Here is an 18,482-nt window from a genome sequence, read left to right on the forward strand (position 1 = left end):
GTCTGGTGCCAGCTTGCCTAGCCATGACTCACCTATCTCCTCCCCACCACTGTTTCTTTTTTAATTTGAATATGACATCCTCCACTCCCAACCTGATGTATCTGAGTTCCTTCCACTCCAGGGCTGGAGCTTTCCCCAGGTGAGCAAGGGAATTCCATCTTAACCTCCTCCTTACTGACAGTGAAGCAACCCTGCTCTCCATCCCACGTTTTAAGAGCAGCTTTTGAGTTCTTCTGGCTGAGGAGATGGATTTAAAAAAAAAAAAAAAAAAAGCCACCTCGGCATGAATTTTCTACCTCTATCCCTTTCCTTTTTGAAGCCAAGATGAAAGGATTAGCGCTTTATTTGCCATTTAGCCCAGGTGGGCTGCTCTGCTAGCCTCTGCCCCATTTACCATTGTTGCAGCTAACAGCTGTCTGGATTGCAGCGGCTTTTATGAAAAGCCCTGAAATGTGCTACAACCGGGCACCTGGCAATGCTGTACCCATTTGTTCATATTGAAGGAACATGCGAGGTTTTAATTTTTCATGGCAAAGGGAGCTTTTTAATGACTTCAATTAACAGAGAGAAGAACTCCAGTTAGCTCTTGCTATACAAAAGTGTCCACAATGTCATTAAAACGAGATTTACAAGTGTCATAACTCTCAGCAGCATAGTCAACAATATAGCCAATCATTACAACTGAGCACCAAAAGAGAAGAGGGGAATATCATACCAACCAAGGAATTGGATGAAAAGAAAGGAGTATGGGGGAAAGAAGGTGCAGAGGAAAAAAGAAAAGTCATTTTTTCTTTTCAGTCTAAATTGATTTTATTCTACAAAATGCTACTCAGTTAAAATTGTAAAAGCAAAACCATTGTAATATGTTCTTTCTTTCATAGCAGCAAGCTTTCTCTAACAAGCTTTTTGTTTTAGTGCAAATAGTGTAGGCCTGTAATTCAGTAAAATAACATGAACAGAAAAGAGACAACAGCAGAGAGAATGCCTCAGAGCTGAGATTCTTCAGGACTGAAAGAACTATATCAAGATCACCAGGAGCAAAGAAAGGTCCCACTTCAGCAGTCATCTTTAAGAACCTCCTTGGCAGAAACTATTTCATTGCAGACAAACAATAAAAAAGAAAAACCATGATATAAAACTTTTGAAGGAAAAAAAAAAAAAGATAATGGTGCCCCCAAACCTTCAGTAATCCCCGTGGTCGCCTGTTAATCACTGAGGCTTGATTCCACCTCTGACTCCCGCTTTGCAGCAGCAAAATGCTACTGATGCTTTCAATGTGGCCCCAGGAGAGTGGAATCAGAATCAGGCCCTTTCTGTATCTGAGGATCTTAAAGTAGACTTTAGTGACACGAGTAACATCGCTCTAATAAAGATGCACTATCCCTTACTGATGTTACTTTGAACTACACAGTATATCAAGATATATACAACAGTTTATCCTCTCACTGAGCAAAAACAATTGGATACCTATTTTCTACACATTTTATTATGGTTTTAACATCAAGTAACCACAAACAAGAAAGTGGAATAACCCTTTAATCATACAGGATAGGAGGGGAACAATTAAGTAAAACAGGATGGGATTTTATTATTATCTTGTATTCTGAGATTTGTCCTGAACTCCACCTACTGTTCACAGAGGAATGATAATGCATCTTTTGAAACATATCTCTTTTTACATTTTATACAGACAACAACAAAACCCAGAATCTTTTATTTAAGGAATCAAAAAAAAATATTATTAGCCTAAAAAAAGAAGATTGAAGTATTTTTAATGCTTTCTTTATTATATCCAAGTCTTAAACAGAAAAAAAAAAGATGTAAACATGATAAATAAATAAGAAATAAAATTTAGATTGTTCCCCCCACCTCTTAAAATGTTTGACTTGGCCTTCCTAATGAAAATGCACTTGTGTCATGATAGTAAGATTTCTTACATTTCAGAAGTCTGTTTTATAATGGGAAAAAAAGCAACACCAAAAAGGAAAAAAAAAAAAAGGCAACAACCAAACACCAAGAATGTGAGTTGGGAGGATGTTAAATTAGTGGCGGGCAGATCTGCTGGAGCAGGCACAAGACGGCTGCCTGCCAATAAATAGTAAGAGACCAGGGAGAAGGGAGGTGTCTTAAGTTTGTTTTCATTTTTTTTCTTTTCATTTAGGATGAAGGCCAGGTGGATCCTACACACAGTAAGCAGCAAAATTAAAGGTTCAGATGAACTAAACAGATAATTTAAATAATAATTATAAAAAATGCAACAGACAGCTACTGTCCCCAGCATGTTGGTCCCGAATCCCATCACATCACAAGTAGTTTGAGACTTACCCAGTCTCCACATCTATGAGAAAGGAATATATGAAGGCAATGCCACAACTAGGAGGGGGGAAGGAGGAGTAAGGGCAAAACTGGAATGGCAAACATCACCCGGAAGCTGAATGTTTCCTTCAGTGCAGCTGCTACTGCTCCTCCCATTTTGGCATTGATTAATTTATCATGTTATGAGAGGCTTTGTTGAGCCAGTCACTAGGGGGTTGACCCAATACCAGCTGAAATTCCCTGGGTCTTTTTCTATTGACTTAACAACTCTTGGTCAGCACTAGTTATAACAGCTCCCACACTCCCATTACATGCAGAACATGGAGACACTAAATTCAGAGGATTTTGGGGACAGGGAAGACAATCAATTCCCAAAGAGCACACCAAAAAAAAAAAAAATGCAGGGCCAGACCAAAACAGCAGCAGAGCTCAAGTTGTACCTGGCTGCCAGAAACCAAACAAAAGTAAGGCTGATCCACAAAATACAAAATTCCAGGAACCAACGATCCCATCACAGACGTCCTCTGAGAGATTTGAGGGACAAAATGGGCAGGCACAAGGTATTTGGGGCTTTTTCCAAACAGTAGAAAATAATCCTCTTTTTAAGCAGTTTCACATAGTATCAGTATCACAGGACAGGAAAGGGGAGCATCTCATCCTGTGTCTGAGAAGGTCAATGACCAGGCAGGAGGCAGTGGGCAAGGACCAGCTGCAACTCCTTTTGGCAATGATTCAGTGACCAAAAGCAAAGGTAGGTTTTTGTTATTCCACCAGTTAGGTCTGAGGAGGCACCTGACTTCCTGAAACCCCTAGAAGGGATAGATGTTCCTGATCTCCCTGGAGACAGAAATACTGGTCAGCTAACCTCAAAAGTAGCTGTATCACTTTAGGATTCACCACTCGTCAGTGTTGCATTCTGCTAAAAAATGAGTGGAAATGACATGCAGAGACATTTTATTGAACAGCTTTAGATTCTCAACCTGGACTGGCCCAAGCAAGCATTTGGCAAAATGGAGACAGAGAAGCAGCAGTTTCACCTAAAGTGATATCATCTACATAAAACCTGAGGAAAAAGAGAATCCTCTGTGCTATCTATGGGAAATTTAAGGTCTACTTTATTAAAAAGGAAGTTTTGATGTATATGTAAGGACAACAGAACTCCTTTATCAATTTTACGTGTCATGTAAGCTGTTTGAAACCTCTAGCACCGGTATAAGGATGAAAGCGTTTAAGCAATAAAGAAAAGAATCCCAATCAGCTTTATGAAGCAAAAATATCACTCATATATTTATTTCTGGCAGGTTTGGTAAATACTTGGGTTTAAAAATAATAGTATTAATAAAAAAAACAAAGTCTACCTTTAGAGCCAAAAGTAGTGTCCCTTTGAAATAACTCAAGGAATGGGCAGTGGCCAGGGTTTGAGGGAAGCCAGTTCTGAGGAAAAGTCCACTTCCACAAGACTAAGCCCTATTAATTTCCAGTGGAGTTGGTGGCAACTGCAGCAGTTTTGCATCTCATAGGACTGGCCCTATAATTGTATATTGCATTTCTCCAGGTCCAGCCTGACCAAGAAATACCCTGGTTTCAGTTGACTTAAAAAAAAAAAAAAAAAAAGAAAAAATATATAAAAGAACAAGAAAATATCACACCAAAATAAATAGCTGCCACCACAGCTTCAACAGGCAGGACCAAAGAGCCATCCCCTAAGTGGCTTAGCTGGCAAGCTGGGCAATCCTAGTGTGCAAGCTGGGCAATCATGGTTTGTCAGTGCCTTGACATCCACAGGGATTGAGCTTGGCCCCAAGTAGGAATAGGTTACACATGTTACTGTTTTCAGTAGTGAACATCAGCGCTGGAGAGCTTGTGCCCCTGTGAGCACTTAGTAGTAGCAGCCAAGCCCTAAGGCTGGAGAAGACAAGGACCCGGGGCTACAGGAGAGCCCTCTGCTTTGTTTTTTTTTGTCTTCAGGCCAATCAACACCAAAAACTCCAGATCAATTAGAATGCAAAAAAAAAAAAAAGAGGCCAAAGACCGAGGTGCAAATAACACTAATCAATTTTCCTCTGCTGTCAATTTATCATTTGCCAGAGTTTATGGCTAATACAGCTCTCTTCTAGTTCAAAGGGGTCAACACTTCAAACATGCCACTCCTGCCTGATCAGGAGTGCCTTGTGGCCTGTGCTGTTCTGGAGGCTGGACCCCCTACCTTCCCCTCAACCTCGGAATTGGGAATCTCTGAGCAAACAACACCTACCAGTAAGAGCTGGTGGATGCATGCTGCTTTGTTTCCCAACAAGGAAAAAGTCAGCAAGGGTACAACCAGCTAGTTTCACCCCCTTAGCTGCTGCCTGTCTCCATCCTAGATTTATAGACACGTGGTGCCCCCTCTTTTTCGGTAGCATGTTCTGCAAATATGCCCAAGGGGAGGGGAGAATCTCAGAGCTCTGAGTCAGGAGCTCTGATAGGAAGGAAGATGCAATACTCCCTAGACACTGGGTAGCCCAAGAAAAGTAAACAACAAGCAGCAGACGTGATATCCAGCAAACCAGGGTAAGACCCTGCCAAAGACACTGGTAAGTGCCAGCCCAGCAGCTTTTGATGCTACTTTGGCCCTGAGATGCTAACTTGTTTTTTTGAGGAGCCCAAGGAGACAAACATATCTACATTTTAAAAGAGAGCCTCCTGCTGTCTCTGTGCCCTAGCCTAGAGACTACAAGCTCTGCCCTTGCTGCTGAGCTCTTGGGCTCCTCTTGATCCCCCTCTCTCCCCATCCTCCCAGCTGTCCCCCTCCTGTCTGGGCAACCTATATGTTTCCCGCAGCCGCTCCCAAGAGGAAAGATCCTAACAAGCCTTTAGAGTTCAGAGCAACTGGATGAAATGTAATGGGATCGACAACATCAGAAATGATAAGCAGAGAGAGAGAGAGGGCAAGAGAGAAGCTGTAAGATCAACTAACCAGAATGATTTAAGCACAGAGCACAACTGATCAGATCAATCCACAAAGGAAAGGGATGACTAGCAACTGTCTGCAGCTCGCCTTCAGTTCCAGCCAGGAGTGCTCCCCAAGTCCACTATGGCCACAAAGAGGTTTTCATAGGCAGTCCCTACAGAGGGAACAGCACCCTCTCCAAACAGTCCTGGCATGTCAGTCCCACCCTTGCCGTTGCCTGCCTCCAGGGAGCTGGCGTTGGTCCTCACTCTCTTTCCTGGAGCTGTAGCACTTCCCCATCCTTGTTCTTGCTGCCCTTGTGCTTGAACGATCCTGTGCCTGTCTCTAATCCCATGGAGGGGGACTCCCCCCATGGTACTGTGGGTGGATGTAACACACTGGCAAAATGGGGGACTGCAGGGGGATTACAATGCCAGCAAGGTGGGAGAGTTCAAGGAATCCGAGGACTGGTCCCCGCTGCTGCTGCTCCTCCGGTGAGCTTTGGAGCAGGACTCAGAAGGGGAGAGAGGAGACTCCTGATCTAACACGTTGGGGTAGGTGAACACCAAGTTGGAGGAGCCAGGAGTGATGGCTGGTGTTGAGGTCACCACGATGGGAGTGTTGAGTGCCTCCTCCCCATAAAAACCTCCAGCAATGCTGATGGGCTTAATGACAGACCTCTGGGCTTTGTCAAGGACCAAAGAGGAAGATGGGATCTCTTCTTCCACAGGCTCCTGCTTCACCACCACTGCTCCACTTGTTCCAGTCCTAACGCTCTGGAGGCTGCTTGATGGTGGGCTCCGACGTTCCTCGGGGCTGATTTTGCACACAGGGCTGTGAGCCACCAGCATAAACTCCAGCTTCTCCTTCTCCTTCTGGAGCTCAGCAATCTCCTTTTGCAGCACTGACTTCTCCTCCTCCAGCACTTCAGTTTCCTGTAGACAAAAGGGGAATAAATAAATACCAAAGGCTCTGGAACTACTCCTCACCTGGACCATGGCCATCAAGTCCAGGTCCCATCTGGCACAGACAGATACACCCCAGACTCTTCATGAGCCGAGCAGGCACCAGGTCATTGCCAGTTGAGCATCTTGTGTTTCATGTGTCTACTAGTAGGCTATTCCCAAACTTCACCAAACTAAGGGTTATAAATAATCTTCTCATAAACTCACCCTAATTTTCTGATGGCCAGCTTCTGCCATTCTGTCTTGGCCCATGACTTCAGTCTTCTCTCTTGTTCTGCCTGACAGATATCTTAGCGGAGAGGACCCAGATCTCCTCTCACTGTTTTTTGTGTTGAGCTAATCATATTCTTTTCACTTAGACAAGAGTTAGTGTATAGCAATCTCTAAAATGTTTCTTTCTGTAGTGCGTATTCCAGATTAGGTCCGACACTTGCCTGACTCTTGCCCAAATGACTAACACTTTTGTCTCCACTGGATGTAACCCTTGATGCATCCTACGATTAATACATTTACCTTTCCCATGGTCACATAGCACTGATGCCTCATAGTCAATCTGTGAGCAATTAGTACTTTCCCATATGAGGAACTCATAATTTCACAAAGAACTCACCCTCATTCCTTCAGGATATGACTTCCCACTTTGCACTCCTCTCACTTCTATTACTTTAGTCATGACATTTCTATAGGATGTCCTGCCTCCCCTAACTGAGAACACCTCCTGAATTCTAGTCAGAAGCACATTTCACTGGTGTGCTTTCACTGCTGCTGCTGTGCTTGTTAACAAGATCACTGGATAAAACCAGCCCCAGGCTGGTCCTTGAGCAGAAGCACTGGAGCTTTCCCTTCAGCCTCTTTCAACACAACCCATCCTTGCCTCCTCTTCAACCAGTCCCTTACCCACCCCTCGGTTCCTACGCTCAGCCCTACCTTCTCTATCTTAGCTATTACCCCTGAGGCAGTAGGGCACACATCTCTCCAGTGCTTCCTTTTTGAAGGATGGCAGTTACCCCCACCCCATGCTCAAAGAAAGGTTAAGCCTAAAGGATGTAGCTTTGATAGGTACACATAACATCTGCCTTGTTTTCTACTGCTTTTAGATGAGCCTTCCTCTTCAGTGCTTTTGTCCTTAGAGCCTGCTTTTGAGGCACACAGCACCTTTATTTTCACTGATGGAAGACCAGAGTCAAGCGGACTCACGCTAGTTGGGAAGCCAGAAGCGAAGAGAGCTCCTAGGACATTCTGGACACTCAGTAAGGAGAATTTAGGGTCCTGAGCTCCAAGCCCAAGTCCTCCTCATCCTCCAACCACTATTGATGTAGGAGCAATGCTACTGGGCAGCCTTGGAAGGGGAAGGCAGAGTGTGTTGTGAAGCATCTTCCTTGAACATGCTAGGGGAGGAAGAACAATGCCCTTCGAACTCGTCCAAAGGGCAGGAGACAAGGAAGGAGAAATGTATGCAGAGCACGTACCGCCTGGAGTTTCTCTGTTAGCTCTCGACGCCTGTTACGACACTTAGCAGCTGCCAATTTGTTCCTCTCTCTCCGGATCCTTCGCTTCTCTTCTTCCTCAGGCGACAGCTGTGGGCAAGTGCCAAGAAAATCTACAATCAGATCTGATGAAGGCATTCCTTTAAGTTTGTGAGGATTTAACCGCAATGCAAAGGAAAAAGGCCTGATCCAGCAGGATGCTGAGCACTCCCCCTCTTCACTGATGTCAGCAGAAGATGAAAGCACACAGTATCTCTGCCTGCACTAGATCTTAGCAGAAGGGTGAGGAGAAGATGGAGCAGGGCGCAGGGAGAAGATTGTGTAAGAGGACAGTGAATCTGCACCAAGGCCAAACAGATAAAAGATGCTCTGATTGTTTCACAACTTGGGTGGTACGTTAAGCAAAACCAGAGCATGATGTTGTAAGTGCCTCTTTCTTGAAAGAAAGTATCTGCTGTTTCCCACACAATAATAGTTGCTTGCTTGAAGGTCGGGGATGGGGTAGAGGGGGAGACAGGGAAAACAGCAGAGCTCCCATGGAGTCCGTGAAGCAACAATGATTTATATTACTCAAAAATTTGACCTCAAATTTTTGAGCACTCAGCTAGATAACATACTGCTTCTTGCATCAGCAGGCAAGGCTCCAGTGATACCAAGGGCTTCCTGAGGCCAGCTGATATCCTCACTGATGTAAATCAGGAGCAATTCCATAGCAATCCATCCAGCTACGCTCTTGCGAAACAGAGGAAGTGAGCAGGAGCCCACAAGATCTGGTCAAGTTATGCCTAGCTTTTGGGGTTTGAGACAAGGTTTTACAAATCCCAGCAGCAGCAGATAGGTTTGTGCCTCTGCCAAGGCCGGGGAGCCAGTAGAACAGCACATGGAGAGGGTGAGTGTAGCCCAGCTCTCTGCTGCAGCACATGGCTTGCAGGAGCCGGCGCAAACAGACCACCACGGGGATTCGGGGCATATGTTCAGCTGTGCATCCTCCTCCGCTGGGGATCAACCTCATGCCCTGGACTTCAGCCTCACCAAGCTGGTGTGTGCTGCAGGGGCTCTGGGCTAGTGACTGCAAACAAAAGTGAAACCTTGACACCCTGCAAAGCAAGTGTCAGGTCTCACAGCACGTGCCAGCAGAGAATGGAAAGAAACCCCTTTTCACAGAAGCTTTCGGTTTTAACATCTTCATGGACTCTACATGTTGCAAATGAGACATTAATCCTTTTACCAGCTTTTCTTTTTATTGTTAGTTTTACTCTAACCTCAGTCTGGGTTGTTTTGGCTTCCTCTATCTCCTTAATTTTGATGTTTGGTGTTTCAGTGAATTTACTTCAGCCTCTGGGCATTCAGCTTGCTCATTTCTGCTTTTTTCAGGATCTGAATTGTGCCGGTGATTTCACCTGCATGTAATGCGAGCCCCTGGATGCTCACTGAGCAACACAAGCGCTTCTAGGACTGCAAGACACAGGATTTAGGCCCAAAAACTTTTCCATCAGCAGATCACAGTGCTCCATTTTAGGGTGGAGAGTACCTCCATTCTGCTGGGCAGCATATTTCCCCCAGTAAGGAGCCCCTGCAGGCCCCACTCTCCCCTCTACAGCTCTGTCCACTCCCTTTCCAGCCCAGATGTGTGCAGGGTAAAAAAGGATTTGTACACAAGTATCTACAGTATTGCAAAGCACTAAGTATGCACACAGAAGCTATGCTGACTAGGGGCCTCTGTGCACAGTTTTCAAGAGCCCTTTCATGTTTCAGAAGCACAGATCTCATTGAAATATGTTGGGAGCAAAATTTCTCCTCCCAGAGCCTTCAGTCATTTTAAAATTATCTGTTTCAGAGGCTCTGCCTTGTAAAAAAAAAAAAAAAAAAAATCTCAGACAGGCCTGAAACCCCTAATCTAGACGTTCTTAATATTTTACCAGGTCTAAAAAGGAATATTCCGTCAGTGGTTGCTGGACTTGTTTGAAAGCAGTTGGATTTGGCACTCTTCGTGCCCCTGCTGTACGCGTTATCCATAGCTTGTCCAAGCCCAATACGTGCATTCACTGTCAGGAACATTCATCAAAACAGGCTCTTTTCATAAAGTGTTACACAATGTTTTCCAAAAAGGCACTCCGATGTGGTGTTCAAAGCACCAACAGTGGAAACCTGAGCCAAAGAGCCACGGTAAAGTGCCCGGGTACTGCCTTAGCACGTGTCTAATCAAAAGGACTTGGCTTTGAATGACCCACAATGAACGCCTTGCAAACAAGCCACAGGCCAGGAATTGCTTGGCAGGCATCCTTCAGCAAATAACTCTGAACAACAAATAAAGCAGAGAATATGGTGATCTCTTCACGGCCAATTTGTGAGCACAGAGGCAGCATTTGTCAAACAAATTAGTTGTTGCTAATTATTCCTCCAGTTCTCGTGAGACCTTCCTTGCCTTTGGACACCAGCCTTGCACGCAGGAAACTGGGAAATAGCTCCAGCTGATGGAAAGGGCTGGCACGTACACACCCACCACGGCTGCCCCATTCTTCCTCCCAAAAATGGGTCCTCAGTGCACCCATACCAGCTCCCTGTGCAGAGGTACTGCTAAACTCTGACTTTAACCTCTTAGGTCTAAACCAGACAGCAACTTCACATAAAATAATCGGACAGTGAATCAAAACAGATGACGTGGAAGTAAAAGTAGGGCTGGTGAGACTTATTGGAAACAGCCCTCACACAGTAGTGTGTGCTCTTGTATGGAGGGTGTGCAGTGCGTCTCATTACACTGCTCTGCAGCAACCCACACAACTGCTGCTTGGGAACAATTTGGGGAGATCTAGTTTATTCAGATATATTTTTTTAAAAAAAGAAATCAGCCTAGCAGTGTGAATAGTTGTTCACCAGACAGCCCTGGGGAAGGCTGTTTCTTACTAAGAAAGAGATCAACTAAGAAGAGATCGACAGGGCTGAAAGGATCTCCAGAAGATGAGGTGCCTGCACCTGGTCTACCTCCCTGCAGATCCAGGGTGCCAGCTTGATAATCTCATCAGGAGGTTGAGCACAGGGTAGCAGTGGTACAAGCCACCCCATCTCAGTTATGAAAATACCACCGGGTTTGAAGCAGAAAAATCTCTTAGAGGATCCCCACCTCACTTCTGCAAAAAGATCAAGCAATTGCATATTTGTAGTGGGAACATGGATTTGGACCCCAGATATTCAGATATTTTGCTGCTAGAGCTGAGGTGCTCTAGAGAGGCTGTTCCTCCCTGTATGATGCTGGCTGGTACTGGGGGTATCACACAAATTGAGACTGGAGCAATGCTAGCTGCCACAGAGCAGATAGAAAACCCTAAAGTGATGTCATTTGGGTGTCAGATTTGTAAAGGACCTACATGAAAGGTCCTCTGCTTGCTTGGAGGTTTTCTTCTGCCTGGAGCAGCAGAGACACTCAAATTGAAACCCAGGGCTTGACTTCAGAGTTTCACCTGCTTTTGAAACCGAGCCACAATGCGGCCCGGTGGTGCGAAGCGTTTGATGAAGATTGGGTAAATCTCGCCACACGATGAGAAAGCAGCACTAAGAGTCAGTCTCCAGCTTACGCTCTACGGCACCCTAAGAAACCCCAGCACCTGTACAGTGCCGGGGACAGACCTCGGTGCTCCCTTCTGGGGCTGGGAGATCCCAAGAGGGGGCAGGGGGGAATCCCTGTACATCTGTTTTCAAGGCACTCTCAGCTGCTCTCCCCACTGTGGTTACCTGCTCGTCTCTTCGTCTCCGTCCCACTGTTGTCCCGATGGTTTTGATGACACCAGGACGCTGAAGGGCTGTGTGTCCGGCCACCGAAGAGAGCGGGGGCAGCGGGTGGCTGTAGGGGTGCGAACGAGAGTAAGGGCTTGACATGGAGGTGATGACGGTGGGCTGGACCATCCACTGCAGGTCTTGGCTGGTTGTGATGGCGTTGATCGTAGGGATAAAAGCACTGCCTGATCCTGGCATATCTACTCGAAATTTCTAGGAGGAAAGGCAGAGGAGAAGAGGGACAGAGAGGAAAAGAAACCGTCAATGAAAGCAGAACATAAGTGGTTATTCCGAAACGAGCTAGGCCCTCAGGAGTGGCACCAGTGAGGATCAAAGCGGCACCTGAAGCACAAACACCAGCAGCTGGTGCCTCTGCAGCATCCCAGGCTGCCCCTGCCTAACACAGCCCCCTGAGGAATCACTGGGCTCAGGCACTTTCCCTCTGGAGCAGCTCTGGCCTCTGCCAGCCTCCTTCCTCTTCCCCCACAAACCCCCCCAGCCTCCCCTGGCAGGCAGTGTCCCCACCGCTGCCACCTCCTGCCTGTGCCCACCGCTCCTTCCGGTGGGGAGTAAAAGGGGAATTCGGGAGTTTCTAGAGAAACACTTCTCCGTGAGCCCAAAGAAAAGGAAGAGAAACTTCAGTTTTGAAATGCCCCTACCAAGAAGGATGAAGCCGCCTTCTACCAAAGGACTGCCCTGAAATTTGGGCTTGGTCCACATAGGGTTTGGTATGGCAAGAACAGCAGCTTGCCTCTTCTTCATTGGTTCTGCACTTGCCACACATGCAGGGCGAGAAACCCGGCCCCAGGATGGTTACGTGCGAGGATATGTATTTTAATAGCAGCCTATAAAATAGGTCTTAGGATTCAGATCGGACAAGTTCCCTGCAGCTCTCTGCACTGTCTAGACAAAACAAGGCAGCAGTAAAACCAAGGCAGCAGGTAATGATCGCCTCCAAAATACATGTACACCTTGTTTCAGACAGAGGTAAATCCATCTGGATAATATGCTGGCGCTAAATTGCAAGGAAAACAATCACTTGTCCCCGGAGGGGGAAGAAGGGGAGAAAGAATGCTTTTGTCTATGCTGAGCTCCTTCAGGAGGCTTTCAATGGTTAGACTGGGATTAACAGACAGACATGCCTTGCTCCAGCAATCACTGTGCAAGGGACAGGGCTTGTAGGACCTGCGGCAGTCACCACCACTGATTTGTAAGCTTTGAAATGATTCCGGGAAAAATGCGCATTCTTGGGTCGACAAACTGGCTTTCCAGAGAAACGAGAGCCCTTGCATCAGCCTGACCTCAGCTCAGGTAAGCGTCCCAGATAAGGTACAGCACTTCAACACAGATTTCCTTTTCAGGGTGTGCCTAGTCAAGCACCTTAAGTGCTTTGTTAAACCAAGGCTACTGCAAATAGTATTTCAAATTCTGATAGCTACAGCACTTTGGGCCAGCATTAGCCAGCTGCCAATGCCTGGAGATCAGGAGATCCAGTCTGAATACTGACAACTGCCGACTTACAGCTTTGGACAGCTGAACATCTAGCAAGAAAGGATGAGAGAAGGAAGGAGTGAGTCAAGTTAAGCAGGTGGGGGAATTACACAGAGAAAATGACACTGGCACCAAGACCTTGGCAAAACCCCCCAAAAGAACCTCAGAGATTCACTTGGAGCTTAAGTCCAACACAGCCTCATCTCAAAGTGCATGCCACCTCTCCCAGTTAATTATAGAGGCCCAGAGCTGCAAACTGTCAACACTACATCAGAATTTATGGGTGCAAATCCCCTCCTTTGCTCTGCCTGGTGTAGCCTGTGACCACATGGCACAGGAGAGGATGCCCTGGTGCTTCCACAACCAGAACACAAAGGGACCTTACCTTCACAGAAGGAATTAAGTGCAAGACTAGTTAAACCACAAGCTCAACTCAAGGGATGTGAGCCCTGCTTCCTGCTCCATGAGTGGCTTCTACCAAAGCCTTTACCTACCTGTGTCACCATCCCTTTTGTATCAAAAAAAAAACAGAGAGGAAAAGTCCTGTCTTCTTTTCAGGGACACTAGAAAGCTATGGCTGCAAAACATTCAGAGATCTTCTGGTGTTCTGCCATCCAGACACCATTTGCACTCCAGAGCAAACCTTTGCCTCCAACATCCAGCAATAGGCTAAAATTTCCCAACAGAGGTTGGGAGAGTCAGATCCACCACCAAATCAGCCACATATAATACAAGCATCTGACAAAGATCAGGCTCCAAGTTATTGATAAAGTGAGTACTTCACTTCCAATCACTCCTGTATTCAACCTAGGATCCTTCCCTAACACTAGTAGAATCTCCTGGACTGCAAAGGGGAGCTGCTCAGTTCAGCCACATCACTCTGCAGCTCCATGATGCTTGCTTGCAGACCTGGGGAAGAGATCAGTTCCTCTCGGTACCATGCCCCATCTGTCAGCAGGTTCCTTTCTAATAACACAAAATATCTTAGAAAGAAAAAATCCTCCAAATCTGTATTCTGAAATACTCTCAAAAGGAAGTATTTTTCCAGGATAACTAATTAAGGGACACACTGCTGTGGCAGGCTGAGTCTTCAGATACAGAGTGCTCAGTCTACCGCCAGGTTTTACAAGCATTACTTCCTGACTGGTCAGGCTTTCCCCACATACCTCGCCTTCCCTGCTAGAACACTGCACTGGATCAGCTTTCCTGTGCCAAAATGCTGCTGGCCCTCCACACTCTGCCCAGTGGCCTCAGCTCTGACTCCTGGAATGTTGCTGGTTGCAGTGGCAGGCCCTGAATTCCCTGCCACCTCCCCTAGACAGCCCCTTTGAGCACTGGCCTCCTCATATCAGAATGCCAGACCTTTCCCCAAACTGCAGCCCCAGCTTTGCTCTCCTCGTGCCTCCCCGTCTCGGAAAGCTTCAGTCCCCCTGCCAGCCTTGCAGCACTGCCTGCCCTCACCCACCTCCCCATTTCTCCTCTTTCCAGAGCCCCTCCTGCCTTTTCATCTCCCAGGACATGGACAACTCTCATCCTCTGACCCATGAGAGGCTCCTGGAGGTACCTCTCTGCCAGCTCTCGGTTCTTCTTATCTACAAGGAATTCCCAGCACTACAGAGAAGATGTGGTGATAGCCAGATTGCAGGGCTACACACGCAGCACACGCTCAACCACCAAGCCACCGCTCGCCTCCTGACCCAAGCAACACGCAGATGAAGGTATCATTAAAAAACCCCAACAACTAAACAGCAAACAGAAAGAGTCCTGTTATTAAGAGTGCCAAGAACTGAGGTCAGTCTCTGCTCTGTCTTAAAAACATGGGGTTGGACGGGAGCCTCCTCAGATCCACAGTTGGGGGAGGCTCCAGCAAGTCCTACCATGGGTAGGGACAGACTGCATTAGCAGCTCACAAAGTAGCACAGACAACACAGAAACATTTCAAGCTTTGTCTTCATGGTTCCCTTCTCCATCTTAGGGAGGAGTTTCTATACCACACCCTGTTGTTTCTTCGTTCCTCTCCAGACCTTCACTTACATCTCTAAGTGCTGAGCAGCACCAGAAGCCAGTTGAGAAATGGGTAAAATGGCTAGGCAAAAAAAATATAATCAAATCCAACAATGAAGCAACCAAGAAAATACCCAAAGCATCTGTAACAACTACTCGGTTATCAAATATAGGGTATATGTGATATAATAAATACAAAGCCCCTGATGGGTCTCCCATGTTGAACATCTCCTTGAAGGAAAAGTGGACACAGTGCTATGACATCTCAGGGGAAAGTTGACTGGTCTGAAAGAGTACACAAACTCTTGCCATTAAAGTCTATGTTTACCACATGGCAAGTCAGTGATTAGGAAAATAGCATGACACGCAACTGAAAAGAAAAATGTTCCAGTGCTGTGCAGTATGGGAAAAATAATTAAAAAGCATCAAAGTTTTGGCTCAGAGACACAGTTTCCATTTAAACATGTGACCGATGCATCTTTTCTTGCTTTTGGGAAAAAAAAAAAAGCACACACTAAAGAAAAAAATTTCTGCAATGCATATTTTCTGTAGCGATAAAACTCCGCAGATCTCCCTAGACCAGAATGAGCATAACAGCCCGACTGCTGGGGTAAAGGCAACGCTTACATTTGATCCTAATCTACAACATCTGTAAGGATCAAGGGAAAGACGATCTACAAGGCCTTGAGAAATCTCCCAGATTCTTAAAGAAAACATTTATGTTCTTGCTAAGCCGACGTCCTGCTCAAAGCCCCGTTTCAGATAGTAACCCTAGAAACCGGGCTCTGGTCCCTATATCAAACGCCTCGCACACGAGCTGCCTGGGGAAGATGGGCAGCCCCAGAAAAAGGGGAAAACCCAGTTATCGCTCGGACCACGACAGCTCAAATATTAAGTGGTGACAGAGTTTCACGACCTCCCGCAGCAAGTGCTCGAATCCAGCGCAGCTGTTGAATCACAGGAGGAAAGGGAGAGTGAGGACTTGCAGCTTGCCGGGCGTTTCCAGTTTCTCAGCCCCCCTTCCCGCTCCCCTACCTTGTCCCGGCATTTACTGTAAACCAAGGAATAAGCTTTAGCTGAGCTAGAATCCCGGGAAACCTCAGTCCGCAACCCGCAGAGGGCACCAGCGAGATGCATTTGGAACAGGCGGGGAGCGGCAGCGAGTCATTTCTGGTAAAACTTCTTTAATGTGAGGAATGTCACGGGCTGGTACGGCTGGCAGAGTTTAAAACTGGACCTTTTTCCTTTTTTTTTTTTTTTTAATGATCCTATGACTTCTTGATGCGAAGGCTACAACTCTGCTTATGCTGCCAGTTCTCTCATACAAGCCACACAAGAAATAATAATATTGTGAGAAAGGGGGGGGGGGGTGAAGCCCAACTCTGAAAAGGCAAAAAAAAGACTGAGGCTGGGCCAGCTGATGTAAACAAGTTATGAAATAACCCAGGTTTGTATAACTGGCCCGATTGTGTAATGCCTTCCCCAGAAGTGGTGGATTTAGTCTATCTAGGCATATAAGTCATTCCGAGGTGCTTTCTTAGGAAAATGAAAGGCAAAAAAATCCAAACCACCCGACTGGGCTTTTAGGTCCGTGGATTCACGCCGCTTCCACAGGAAATATCTCCCATTCTCCAAGCGCCGCCCGGCAGCGGGGCTTGCGGGGGGAGCAGGGCCGGACGGCGCGGGGAGCGCTCCTGCGGGCCCCAGGAAACTCCAGCTCGGGAAAAGCCGTCGCCGGCCGCTCCGCGGCCAGCGGCTCTAGGCAGAATCAAGAAACGGGCGGGCAGCGGGCTGAGGAGAGCGGCACTCCGCTGGCCCCGGGGTCCCACCGCGGGAAAGGAATAGATAGTGTCAGTGCCCCGGAGCCAAAGTTTAGCGGGGTGAGAAGCGGGAAGACCACTGCGGGCGCTTGAAAGACCCAGAGCCCCCTTTCAGCTACCCCTGCGCGTTCCACGGCGGCTGCAGCAGCACCGTGAATAACTTGAGCAGCACCTCCCAAAGTCCCAGGGAAGCCGCCCAAAGTGCTGCTGGAGAGCCGCGGGCACTGCCCGGACAGGAGCGGTATGCTGGGACACCGAGAAGCTCCTGACGAGAACAAAAGCAGGAAGGAGGAAGAGTTCAGTGCGTCCCCGTATTCGCGCTACCGACCTCGGAGCGGAGTCGACCGGAGGAGCCCTGTGACTTATGAGCTGGTCCCGGCCCGCCGCTGCGGCGGGTTCCCGGGCCACAGGCGGGGGCTCGGCACCGACCCCCGCCGACCCCCCCTGCACCTGGGCTGCGGCGGCTGCCCGCCAGGCGCTCCTCACCGCGCGTCCCCGCTCGGGGCAGGCCGTACCTCCCACGGCACGCCTGGCCCGGCCGGCCGGGAACTCCGGTCAGCGTCCCGCCGGACGCGGCACGGCACCCGCGCCGGGGCGGGCGGGAGGGAAGCAAAGCGGCGGCGCCCCGCTGGGGGCAACAGGACGGGCCGCGGCTGCGGGCAGCCCCGCGGCCGGCGCCTCTCCGCCGGGCGCCCGCGCCTCCACCGCCGAGGAAGCGCCGGCCGCTCCCCGGGCGTGGCGGTGAACTCCCGTGCCGGGAGCGCTCGGAGCAGTCTCCGCAGGGACCGCGGGAGAGGGGCAGCGCCCGGCCCTACCTGCTGGGCTGCGCCGCTCGAGTAGGTCTCGGGATGTCCCGGGGAGCCGCTGCTGCCTCTGGAGGAGGTGTCGAAGTTCCCGGGGTAGTCCTGATACATGGTCCGAGGTCGGGCCGGGGGAGCCGCGTCCCCGCCTTCCCACACCGACACCCGCCGCTCCCTCGCCGTCTCCCCGCCCCCTTCTCCCTCCCGACCTCTTCGGCTCTTGCCTTTCGCCTCCCAACGCTCGCCGCGAAGAGGGGGAAAAAATAATAAAAAAGGCTTTGGGAGGTAATAAGGGGGGGGGAAGGTTAAAAAAAAAAGTAAAAAAAAAAAAAAAAGAGATAACAAAATTAATAATAACGATGTGTAAGTAGCTCAGTCGGCAGCTGAGCGCCGGCAGGACGGGACGGAACGGGACGGGAGTTCCCGGCGGCGCGGCGGGAGCAGAGCCGTGCGCGCAGGAAGGCGCTCGCCGATGTCCTCTCTCCGCGCTGCCTGGCGAGACTCGCCCCGCCGGCGGAGCGGCCGCGGCCCCGGGGGCTGCAGGCGGAGCGGTTCTCCTCCGCCCCCCCAACCTCCTCCTCCTCCTCCACCACCACCACCACCACACACCGGCCGCCCCTTTTCCCGGCACGGGGGTGACTCAGCCGGGTCCTGCGCCCCGCGGCTCGGAGAGCGGGAGCTCCGCGCGCCCGCGGTGACTCAGAGCAATGGCATCGCCCCGGCCCCGCTCGCTTATTATCCGCCCGCCGCCGCCGCACCATGTGCACTCGCACACGTCAAACCCGCGGCGCACCGGCCCCACCTTGCCAGCGCGGAGCCTCCCACCTGCCGCCCTGGCGGGGGAGGCGGGACGGGCACGGGGGACGGCGCCCGCCTCCGCCGCGCCCGCCGCGCCGCCC

At 48.9% G+C, this 18,482-nt stretch overlaps 1 protein-coding gene across 2 annotated transcripts; it reads right to left on the reverse strand.

Annotated features, from left to right (window-relative positions):
* Positions 1-515: 515 nt before the first annotated feature.
* Positions 516-18,345, reverse strand: FOSL2 (FOS like 2, AP-1 transcription factor subunit). Of its 2 annotated transcripts, XM_064648434.1 has the most exons (5): positions 18,193-18,345; positions 17,599-17,859; positions 11,427-11,681; positions 7,680-7,787; positions 516-6,180 (listed from the first exon to the last, which is right to left on the reverse strand). In XM_064648434.1, exons 2-5 carry the CDS (start codon positions 17,695-17,697, stop codon positions 5,671-5,673), a joined length of 972 nt encoding a protein of 323 aa, XP_064504504.1. In that variant the 5' UTR covers positions 17,698-17,859; positions 18,193-18,345; the 3' UTR covers positions 516-5,670. The 2 variants fall into 2 exon arrangements, with proteins under 2 accessions (XP_064504504.1, XP_064504503.1); XM_064648433.1 differs by lacking the exon at positions 18,193-18,345 and having other exon boundaries at positions 17,599-18,143.
* Positions 18,346-18,482: the final 137 nt, after the last annotated feature.

The sequence above is a fragment of the Pseudopipra pipra genome, chromosome 3, assembly GCF_036250125.1.
Source record: "Pseudopipra pipra isolate bDixPip1 chromosome 3, bDixPip1.hap1, whole genome shotgun sequence".
NCBI lineage: Eukaryota > Metazoa > Chordata > Aves > Passeriformes > Pipridae > Pseudopipra > Pseudopipra pipra.